The 12,608-nt window shown below is 31.3% G+C and overlaps 1 protein-coding gene across 1 annotated transcript in view; it reads right to left on the reverse strand.

The window, feature by feature from the left end:
* Nucleotides 1-572: 572 nt before the first annotated feature.
* The window catches only part of LOC129229637 (WD repeat-containing protein 75-like), a 91,084-nt gene continuing 79,048 nt past the window's right edge, over nt 573-12,608 (reverse strand). Inside the window, exons 17-20 of the mRNA XM_054863991.1 lie at nt 6,609-6,674; nt 3,559-3,678; nt 3,357-3,445; nt 573-767 (exon numbers count right to left, since the gene is read on the reverse strand). Coding sequence (XP_054719966.1) covers nt 611-767; nt 3,357-3,445; nt 3,559-3,678; nt 6,609-6,674 — 432 coding nt within the window. The 3' untranslated portion in view covers nt 573-610. The remainder of the gene's footprint in view (nt 768-3,356; nt 3,446-3,558; nt 3,679-6,608; nt 6,675-12,608) is intronic.

Raw genomic sequence — 12,608 nt, forward strand, 5'->3', positions numbered from 1 at the left:
TTTTTCCATATTTTGCTCATCAGATTACCGCTATGACAATGTGATATATTTGTGTACGTTAAGCTATAATGTACCTAGTTGAGTGGTCGACAAAATTTTACACAAGTATTTTTTTTCTGGAGACAATTTATTCCAGCACTTTATCAGCAATAAAGATGCACCATTGCATTATGAACTAAAATGTTGCATTATTTTTCAAAAATGTAAAGGTTGGCACTAATTGTGCAAGTTAACATAAGTTGTGATTACCAACATAAAAGTTCATGGTAACTACCAGAGCTAGATCTTCAATTTTTCCCAGTCTGGGCAAATGTTAAAACCACCGCCCATCTTCCTTCAAGTTTCAAATAAAAAATGCATATAGAGTGAATTAGCAGCCCCCAGAAATTGCAGACTGTTGAAAGGGCCCTAGTTTGCTTTTCCTACTGCCACTGGTAATTACCATCTTAAAAACTTTATACTGTAAACTTAATACTGTATTTTTAAAGAAGAGTTTTGATTCTTCATTTAAGAAATTTTCTTCTCTAATAGAATTCTAATACATGCCTATTCAAAAAATATGAACAATAACATTCCATTAATAATTTGTTTTATTATTTACATATTATTTTCACTTTGAGCTAAAAACTTCTCTTAAAAAACTAAAGTCCGTGAAAAAATTTCCATTTGATGAAAGATAACCCACATCTTCGCTTTTACTTTGTTTCTCTTCTGAATCATAATACTCTGATTTTCCATCTGTTGTTGGCTCTGGAATCTTTGGAGTCCTAAAATTTAAAGTAATCAAAATTATTAATGCAGTTCACAATCTGCTCAGGAATGGAAAATCCCCCCTCCCAGAAATTCTCCGCTACATTCTGTGCCAAAAATATTTTCAGGAACAAAATTTCCCCCATACAAACAAACATAGTGATGTATTAAAAAGTAAATTTCACAACTGTTACTATAGAATTGCAAATGAAAATAAAGAAGGATATATATTGCTGTAAAAAAAATCTTTTGCCAAGTTTGACATTTTCAGAGTTAGACTGAATTAAAAATTAACAACTGTGTTCCTTCATCATATATCTCATGCACAGGAAAACTTGTGTGTAAGCCAACTGTTTGGCAAAAAGTCCCCCCTCCCCTCCCTGTGAATAACATTCCTCAAAAGATTTTCTCCAAGACTTTCTGACAAATTCTCACATATAAGCATGGAATCCAATCATATATGCAGTTCTAATTGAGAAGTAATGTTGGATTCTTAAATAACTGAGCTTAACAAATATTCAAATTCATAACAGCAATCTACATTTTGATACGTTTCGGTTTTTAAATTTCATCTTAAAATGAAAGCAATGATATTTTTCGAATTCAGGAATATTAAATAATTATTTCTTGTCCAAAGATTAATAACATTGTTAGTAGATAAGCAATTTTGCTCCTCAAGAATCCATGCACTTTCATTCTTAAATTTTGTAAAAAATATTTTTTTATGTAGGGTTAACCTCATATAAATTATTTCAGCTAACTTAACAACCCTTCAGCCCACTGCTTTAGTTAAAATTTCAAAAGACAAAGAAAAAAAAATAAAATATTATTCCTTATATGATATTCTATTTGAGAAAAAGCAATACAGCACATTCCCATTAAACCTGCAAAACCTTTATTTTCACAACCATTAGTACTAAATGCATACTTCCAATTGCAAAAATTGTCAAAATAAGATGCAGAGGTAAGATATAAAAAAATTGAAGCAAAAAAAATTCATAAAAACATCCAGAATCTAACTTTTTAAATGGTCTTCCAGTCCCCCACACTGCAATTAGGGAATTAATCTCCATTAAAATATAATATCAACAAAGAAAAAAAAAGAAGCATTTGTTATGAAAATTCAAAGAGATATTCCAGTTCAAAATTATTAGGGACTGCGCAGAAGAATGACATGCTGCCGAATATATACAAAATATTTATAGTTTTCATTGCAACTGAAAAATAAATGCAAATGTTATGCTATGATACGTAAAAACACACTAAAAAAGTTTCTACAATTTGTTAAAACATACTCTGTGCACACATATAACTACAAACCCTTGTTCGTGAGTGTACTAAATAAAAAATAAATATACATTTTGCTCACTGCAGCTATATCAATTTTCAGCAGTTAAAATACTGAAATTTCAGATGCCTCGATGATTTTAGGTTCAATGAAAATAATTTCAACTGCTTAACATAAATATGGCTTGTTGTATCAATATTAATTAGCAAATGAAATGTGAATGAAAGCATTTTCCAGATAAATTACTGATGAGTACTGGTAAGCTAAATATATTTGAAGACCTATGCTAGCAGATAAATACAGTAGACCCTCGTTTTACGCGGGTTTGTTTTACGGGGTTTAAGATTTGACACTTTTATTTTATTTTACATGGATGAGTTTTGGTTTTATGCGAGGGCGGCAATGCAAACAGATAAAATATTCCCCTCTTTCAAAATCCAAACTCCTAAAGATTTCAGATGATACGTAATAAACTGCATTTTGGCAGGCTAATAATCGAACTTCGGCCACTGGAAACCTTTTAATGTAATTGGTTCTAGAGCTCTTTCGTGAAGTCAAGTTATTAAACTCACACAGTTCAGAACTCATTCGAAGAGCTTTTAGAAGTGACAAAGCAGGACAAAAGCAACAAGGATACCGACATCGATGACACAGTAATTACCAAAGAAACAGCAGAACCAAAAAACGTTAGCATTGAAAATTTTGAGCCATTCCTTGACAACAGAAATGATCTTTCTGATTTGTTAGTGAAGGAAGATTCTATCATGAAAATGATCATAGATGTGTTAATAATGCTCTGCAAAGAACTACAGAGAAAACCTCTTGACTGCCAAAAGACTATCATAGCCAGCTTCTTTTCATAAATATTAAATTAATTTGTGTTTTCTTTATGCATGTTGTGCATAGAAATCGATATAAGTACACATTAAATTTATTAGACAGTTAGTCATCACTAGAATGATGTAATTTTTTTTATCTACAGAACTTAAACCCTATTTTAACGTTAATACTAAGTCTTAATTTACGCGGTTTTGATTTACGCTGCATTTCTGAGGAACGTAACCCCTGCGTAAAATGAGGGTTTACTGTGCAGCATGACTTTATATTAATTTGCTCATTTTTGGCATTTCAAAAATATGTTTCATTAAAAGTTTTAAAATTAATTACAAAATAAAAGGATTTTTTCCTCAGGTAAAAAGGAAGTTTACTAAAACAATTTACATTAAAATCACAACAATTGATATGTAAAAAGCATTAATTCGGTAGTATGTTAAAGTAATCAAATTACAAGTTCTCTTAAATAAGATAGACAACTTACTTTTTTGCAGAAATTAGCAGAGTAGGCAATATGGATGAGCACAGAGCAAGAGGGTCCATTAATGTTGGACATGAAATTTCAAACATATCCTGAATAGGGGGATAAAAGAAAAATTAGCATTTTTTAAAACTATCAAATGAATGAGTGATTGAACAAAAATCAACACTACTGTACATTAATTATTCTTAAAAATACCACCTACCTTATTATTGTTTAAATTTACATCCAGCTCAATTGGTTCCGTCATAGTGACATCGGTGACTGAGTGTTCTGCTTTCAACATTCCAAATGGTGTCAAAGGAATATTCCTACTAACAACGATCTGGAATGACAAAAGAAATAAGTTACACAATATTAAGTAAAGACTTAAATTGCAGTAAAGGACACTGACTTTTTACTATAGCCTTAGAGTTTTTTTTTTTCTTCAATTAATGAGGAAGTTTTTTGAAGTATAATAATGAAATTAATGGAAAATACAGATTTTGATGATTTTTTAATTTAACTTTAGCATCAAAATTATTTCTTCTCCTTTAATTGTCCATCTTTTTTTTTTTTTTTTAATACAAAAAGTAACTTGCTCTTTGTTGCTAATACTTCAAAAAGAAAAAAAAAGAGCAAGCTTTCTAGAAAAATTTTGATGGTTTAATTAATGTCTTGTGCTCTTAATGTATTACTTATTTCACAAAATAATTCTTACTGAATATGGTACAATCCACATGTTTAACTTTTTGGATCCTATAACAGTTGAAGCCCACCAGTCTTGTGTTATGAAGTCAGGGATACTCCCTACCCCTTCAAGAATTAACAAGTACAGATTCGAGAAGTGCATACAGACAGGTCTTGAAAGAGACGAGTTTATACAAACAAGATTACAATTATTACTACTTAATTCTTGAAGAGAGGAAGATGAAGTTTCTTATTTTTTGCAAGATTAACAGCTCAACAACACTTTCAGAGAGAACAAAAGAGAATTTTTGATCTTGGGGCACATGGAGTAAAATAAAAAGTATAATGTGACATTCTACCACTTCATTTTTTACTTCAATTAAATCTAGTAATTACTTAGCTAAATTACTTTAATTCATCATTTACATAAAAAATATAAATACATTATTTTAATTTATTATTTACATAAAAAGAAAAAAAACAAAAATAATAAGCACATAGTCATTGCATTTTTTCATATGAATTTTTAAAATAAATATATTATTTCAAAAACAAATAATGAATCAAACTTTTTTTTTAAAGCTAGAAGTTTTTTTAAAAAACTTGTCACTAAGCAATACATATTCCCCCTAAATTTTAGAATGTGCTACAAATATTGAAAAAAATCCTGCATTTGTGATTTTTGCATCATTTTTGAACTTTTAAAATTTTAGTCTTTAAAATTCCCTGATTTCTGTATCTCACTGATGTTCTAAACCTCCTCAATTAACTTTTTAGACCAATTTTATTTTCTAAAATCTTCATTAACTTAAGGCACTTCTTAAAATTAATGATAACTTTTATGAGTCTCCCGAATATCAACGGGGATGCAGATGACTTAAAATTTTTGAGTCGAATGAGAGCGACAAAATTAGAAGTCTATAAGTCCTTAACTACACAATTCGACATATAAGGGTTAAAAATACTACTAAACACATAATTATAAATGTCCTAACAGTAGAATCACATAGCAAAGAAAAACGAGTGAGTATTATAGAAGCAGATGCAATCGGATTTTGAAATGTGAAAAATCTGGACTAACGCGTAAAAGTGTAAGAAACAACTAAGATGCGTAAATTTTGAATCTAATCTGTACAATTCAATAAATATGCATGTTCTTGAACTCAAAACCCATGACCAGTTGTCAGTTATTATGACTTTTGAGCATTTTTTCCGGAAAACCATGATTTTCCAGGTGTGCCGACACCCTGCAAGGTGAGACTTGCATACCTCCCGGCAAGTCAGGCACATTTCCGTCAATTGTGGGAGGAAGATAAGGACAAGTAGTTTTCTAAAAAATTGTTCTCAAAATTTAGTTGCTGCTTACGAATGGAGCGGGTGCTTTTCTACGGAATTTTAGAGGTCAGAATCTACTTTTAGCTCATTCGAATATGAGAACTAGACATGCTCATGTTGCATTCAGATCACAAGAATAATAAGTACATTAATAATCACTTTTTGTAGCAAAAGGATGAACTAAAAACAAGAGATGTTTCAGAAAAAACAAAAAATCTTAAGCAGACAAAAATAAAAATTTTAGTTTCTCTATTCAAATATATTCTTATCATAACATTCTTAACATACTTTACGTGGAATATAATAATTTTTGTTGGTGCTATAATTGTTTTTGTGTGTTTGAAACTGAGCTCCAAGAGTGACCAACCTCCAAACCACTTTTTTTAGGAATGGAGAATGGTCGCTCCAGAAAAGTTTCACTGTAATTTCAAAAATGCATACTTGCCAACTTGCCAACTCTACTGGATTTTCCAAGAGACTCCCGGATTTTTAACATTTCTCTCGGTCTCCCGATTTTTATTGAAAATCTCCCAGTTTTCATTAATCTCTTTTAAAAAAAATCCCTCCATTTAGGGATTTTATTGGAAAAAAAAAAATTTTAAATTTTTACATTGTTTTAGTGCTTTTACTCCATGGTTTGAAAGCTTTCTACTTAATTTGAAACTTTAGCACATTGGAATCTGGCAACATCAATTCTTGTTTACGTTTGCAATCTCACTTCGCGCACTCATCGCTAAGCCTATGTTGCTTAATTACAACATATCTTGTTGTACACAAAACGACCGCTATTATCGGGCACTTTGCGGCTGAAAAAAATAGATTAAATGGTGTTGAAGACCTGAAAAAACTTGTCTATGATTGTATTTTTACAGATAATTGAAATTCTTTTTTTCAATTGAACTTTTCATTGAAAAAGTATTACTTTAACTTTTATTCTTCCATTTAATATTTTCATTAATTAATCTCTATGTATATGACTCAAGGAACTTGCAAATGATTGTACTTTAAGAGATAATAAAAAAATCCCTATTTTCCACTCAATAACATGGAAAAAAGCAATATTACGCCACATTGAAAAAATCTACTGGATTTTTTTCTTTGAAGGTTGGCAGGTATGAAAATGTGTAGTCACCGTATACTTTAAAACATTAAGAGATCCTGAAGAACATAATAGAAGCTAAATCATAAAATATATTTATTATGCTTCAATGCAAAGAATAGCTGTTGCATTTCATGTACATACAAACATACCTTTTTATCAGTTTTATGTTTCCATTCAAGTTCAACCTCGGGATCATCTGTCAGCGTGAAGAGATTCTGTAAAATATAAAAGAAAATAAAACACCTTGACAATAGCTTGATTTGAAATGCATTTTAGAGGAAATATTTAGAGCAGGGGTCTCCAAAATGGCTCTGTGGGCCAAAAGTGGCCTGTGAGCATATAAAATCTTACCTGCAGCAGCCGGCCAACTTTTAGATCAATAAATCATTAAAGTCATAATTATTCGCTATATTTAATTACACTGTGGGGATTTCTTATGTATTTACATTGCCTGATTTTTACTTTTCACACATACATTAGGACAAATGCAATATCAATCGTTAAAAGTATTCAGTACCATCGAATAACTCAGTTCCTGTTTTCTATTTTAGGGTTATGTTCAATTCGATCGAATTCTAGCTACCAGTATCCTAGCGAGAAATTTGCTTCTTGGGAGAGCAAAGGAAACTTTTGGTTGTGCTACTGGGGGACACTATTGATTGTATTTGATTTGATTGAATATTGTTAGAGTTATATATGCCCCTTAGTCTATCACTTAAAAAGTCGTTACATTTTTTGCACTTTGTTTCATTACAAATTAAGGACAATAAGATCCCTAATTGGATAAAAGTTAGATTACAAGCTGGAAATTTTCATATTTTGTTTTAACGAAGATGCAGCACTGTCCTATTTCTCCCGACTCTTTCTGACACGACAAAGATCTCGGAGAATATTCCTAAGTAAAAAAGGGATTAATAAGGTGATACAAAATGTTTCTAACAGGCAAGGAATGGTATTTTTTCACGAATAATAATTTATGATGATTAACTAAGAAAAATTCAACATAATGTATGTTTGCATGATACAATTTTGTATGATGTAACCTCTAACTGGAGGAGAAGGGGAGGGGACGGTATTGGCCGGCAGTCTCGAGAAAATTTCAAATATGGCCCTTTGGCCGAAAAGTTTGGAGTCCCCTGTTTTGCAGTATAAGTTAGCAGATAAATGCAAAATATCAACAGCCTGGCCATGACATCCAGAGAGTGCAGTTTGGTCCTTGTTGTGGACTTGTCAGTCTAGAATGATCGATAACTGAGTTTCAGGCAGATGCTATCTCTACGGAGCTGAGTGCCAACAAAGTGGTGGCTAAAATTCCACTGCAATCAGCATTTTCTAACAAGTTACAATTAAAACAGCAATATAACTTTTTGTCATTTTGTGGCTTGTTATATCAATCACTTGCATATCTTCCAAATGCTATGAATTTTCTGTAAATGCTACAAAAATTCAAACTCAAAAAAAAAAAAAAAATGTTTAAAATATTTTGGAAACGTCAACTAAAATTATTTGACATTTTATGACATTCATATTAGGTATTTCATAAAAGGATTCTTTAAAGATGCCGGTTGCATTTGTTATTTAGGTCAAAGTAAGGTAAGTGCTGCGGCTGAGCAATGATCAATGTTGATAGGTAAGCATATGGATATAATACGCTCTAAATTTGACACCACCCTACAAAACACATTTCATTTTTAACAGAAATTCCCTTCCTAGTTAAGGAACAAAAGAGGGGTGTTTTCGATTCATTTGAATTCGCTGCAGTTTCAGTTATTGTTTAAATTCTTATTGCATCGAACACAGCTGGAAAATTTTAAGATTTATTCTGTCAAAAAGTTGATAAGCTAATTTTCTTTTGTTGTTTTCATTTCAGAAGGTATTCCATTATGAAAAAAAAAAAAAATGCAGATGCAGATGAGTTACATGAGTGTTAGATGAATGCCTATTTCTCATGACTTCGTTTATATTGATTTTACGAATAAGCTACTCTTTTTTGGTTGTCTCTCAATAGGTGCCGCATAACAAGAGGTCTACTGTATTTCAACTTTTATCCTTAATTCAAAATTTTTAATGAACTATATCCTTATTACAGCAAAAGAATAAAATTAGTAATGTGATAATTAGAGACGTACCGAGTACTCGGTAACTACTCGGTACTCGGCATACTCGGCCAATTTGCCGAGTACTCGGTACTCGGCCAAATTTTGATCAGATACTCGGCCAATACCGAGTAGTTGCAAAAAATTGAATATTGTCCAAGACAGATATTAAAATTTATAAAAAAGCGCAAGCATATTAAATATTCTGCAATCATTTTACAAGTCAATTTTAAATTTTGAGAATAATGAAGTTTTTAATGCTTTAATGAAATAAATCTTTATTTTAATGTCCCCAAAGTTAATAAAACTTATTTATTAAAAATTGTGCAAAAAAGGTAAGTATAGAAAATATGAAATTTTTACACAAAAAATAGATTTTTGCTACAAACAAAAATTAGTTATAAGAAATATAAAAATTCCTTTGCTTAAGAAAAAGGGAAATAAAACAACATTAAAAGCATAGTGCAGGAACATTGCAGACACGTGTTTTGGCGTTACATGAAATTCCAAAATGTGAGCTTGTAGATTTAAAAGCATCCGACAAAAGTCGGATTTTTTTGTCGAATGTCTTAACATTTGTTAGCTCACATTTTATGCACCGATAAAGACGTTCCTTCTAATGCAGAAACACATGTGTGCAGTGTTCCTGCACATTTGCTTTTAAAAATTATTTATGTTTGGCGGACTAGAACTAAAATAGATTGGTATAGTTTGTCTTAATTCCAACTTGATCAATCATACCTTTTATTTATTTATTTTTAATTTTAAAAATAATTTTTTTGTAAAATTTTTGACGTAAACAAAATTTTTTAAATAATGCGAAATTAAATTTCAGCAGGAATTTAGTTTTAAAAACTTTTATATGGACAAAGAGGTCTATACCTACTACTATTCCAATAAGTTCAAAATTGATCACGTGTGTGTCAGTGGTTCTTCTTAAAACATAATTGGTACTTGTTAACTCGGCCGAGTAGTGAAATGCCGAGTACTCGGTAACTCGGTACTCGGCCGAGTAGTGAAAGGCCGAGTACTCGGTACTCGGCTACTCGGCCAAAGTGCTACTCGGTACGTCTCTAGTGATAATGATAAATACACACATAGAATGATAACTGTAAATGTAGCTAGCAAACGTAGAGAAAGCAAGAAAAAACAACATAGAAATATTGAATTGTTTTTTATAATGAGCAGTGGCGGCTCTTGGGAAGGGCCAGAGGGGGCCCGGAACCCCTCAATTTTTTCAGACAATGATTTACAACTTTTTATTTTCCTTTTTTTTGTGCATATGTGCTTGAAATTTAATAAAAAAAAGATTGTATCATATTTTCTGCGTATAATCTGCGGATTATCTGTTAAAAAAGTATAAAATTAATGCGGCATAAAAATGGTGCGGCTTATACGCTGCCTCGGCCTATTTGTTTTTCTTCAATATCAGCGTATTGAACCTCAATATTTACAGCAGAATTCGCCAAGATCGTTACTCTGCCTGTATGTTGTTCATTTTACATAACTTGAATCTTCTTTCTGCGCAATTCAAGCTATGTAAAATAAACGACATACAACAATAAAGGAAGAAGTCTTCATTTGCACAAGATCAGACCGTTTGCTCCTTTCTTGACTCTTTGTCTTCAATTAATTAGCATACTACAATGACAATTTGGAGGAGAAATCATTTTTTAGATTGTTTTTCACAATAGTTTTGAATATACCTTAAAAGTTATTATTTCTTCACGTTTCTAATTTAGTTGCTAAAACTGTATGTAAATCAAAACTTTTTTTTGCTTCGGATTATCGGAAGATTATTTTTTCTTCAAGCCGATTTTAAGGTTTCAATTTTGAAAAAATACTAGGGGAGAGCTCCATAACCCCTTCCCATAAAAATCTTCAAAGTTTGTCTACAATTGCGTTTTTGGAACTGCAATATTGAAAAATTGGAGGGGAGGGGGAGGGAGAAATAGATTTCTATTTATTTTTCAGAAAAATAACAAAAAAAAAAAAAACTATTGGGGAGAGTCCCGGAGCGTCATCCCTTACCCTGTCATCAATAAATCTGGCCTATAACCGCATTTTAAGGCTTCAATTTCTACAAATTTTCGCGGGGTCCTCTGCTGTAACGTTCTTTCACCTAACATCACCAAAAATAGTCTAAAATTGCGTTTTAAAACAAGTTACAAAATTGAGAGATTTGATGAGCAAATCAAATCAATTGAATTGAGATTTTTTTTTCCTATTATGTCCTCCCCCCACCCCTTGAAAATTATTTTGTAGTTGCGCCACTGTTGTGTGTTGTATATAGGTGTGTGCACATATAGTTACCAGGTTATTTTTTTATTCAAAAAATGTCTTCTCATTGTCACACAGAGATTATTACGTGTTTGAAATTACTGCTCTTGTTGTTTTAAAGAAAATGTGACGAGTTATCAATAATTTGAAGAAAATAAAAAGGGTTCCATTTTTTTTCCTTTGCCTGCATAAAAATTCTGAATCTGACTCATGGGCTCCGGCAGATTCAAATGCAAAAGGATGCATCTGCATGTGAATCGCTAAGATTTTTGTAATTAGTTTTTTAATTTAATTATTTTTAGTCTTTTTAATTCAGTTTATCTATTTTATTTATTTTAAAGTGAATACTGCGATGTATTTTAATATTTGTTAAAGTTAATTAATTTGTAACTTTACATATTTCTCTGATCACAATATTTTTGCACTTTTGTAATTTGGCCTTGCTAAAAATAAAATAAATTTTACTCATTTAAAATAATTAGTTATTTAAAGATTAAACATATTACTTTTTAAAATATTAGATTAATATTGCTTTTTAAAATTTATTTATTTTGAAAAGCCACGGGGTGAAAGTTCCTCCCTTGCAGCCCCCAATGCTGCCAGGCGTACTGCAGCGCCGGAAAGCGTACTGGACATTAACTGAGATTAAAAATTTTCATGCTGTATTTTGTAGCTTTTCCCTATCTGATAAATTAAATTTTATTTTTGAAAATCATGGGGTGAAAGTACACTACTCTGCCAGCAATCATGGACATAAACATGATAATAATATTTTTCGTGATTTGCTTAGTAGTTTAAGTGTTTTGTAGTTTGTCCAGTGTTTAAAATGAATTTAATTTTATGTATTTTGCCCAAATAATTATTTTAAGAAAGTTTAAATATCAAAAAGATATTTTTTTTTCAAAAACCGGAGAGGGGGGGGGGGGGGTCGGTGCGAGTGCACCCAAGATCTGGCCCCCTCACTTTCTCAAGGCACAAGCCGCCACTGATAATAAGGGATATTTATTTTCCGATTGATAACAAATTCTATTGCAGGGCAATAAATCAAAAGCACAAGTCTCTTCTGTCAATTTTTGGAAGAAAAATTCTATGAGGTATGTTTGGGGAAGTGGAAATAAATGGAGTATGGAGAACTGTACAGGAACTATTGAGATATTGAGGTAGTAAAATACATTGAATTATAAAGAATGAGATGGGTAAAACATGTTACCCACTAAAGCTCCTAAATGTATGAGCAACTGGTAGATGTCTGAGAGGAAGATCAATAATTAGATAGTTGGATTGCTTGGAAGAAGATTTTAAAACTATCAAATTAGAGAAGTCAAGCAAAAAATAGACCCAACTGGAATAAACTTATGGAAAAGGTAAGGACCCATAATGGGTTGCTGAAGCAACAATGATGATGAACAAATGCATAATTGCATTAAGATGCATAATTAGTGTTTCAAAAATATTTGCATTTAAAAATTATTCCAATGTACAAACGAATTGTTAGATTAAAAATTTCACTGACCATTTTTGGGGTTAAGTAATTCATTAAAGAAACACATGTAGCATACAACCAATAGTGTCACTGCAAGGGGGGGGGGTGACACCCTTTTGGAGGCTGCTACCCAAAATGGATTTGAGAGTTTATGAATAACATAGATACTTAAATTCTGACATTTGTTTCTTCAAATGCACCTTCAATGAATTTAAACTATCCAATTTCAATGAAAATTACAATATTATGAGGAAGAGGCAGTAAGATATGCATGCATTTGGAGGAAATTT

Source organism: Uloborus diversus, chromosome 9 (genome assembly GCF_026930045.1).
Source record: "Uloborus diversus isolate 005 chromosome 9, Udiv.v.3.1, whole genome shotgun sequence".
NCBI classification, from domain to species: domain Eukaryota; kingdom Metazoa; phylum Arthropoda; class Arachnida; order Araneae; family Uloboridae; genus Uloborus; species Uloborus diversus.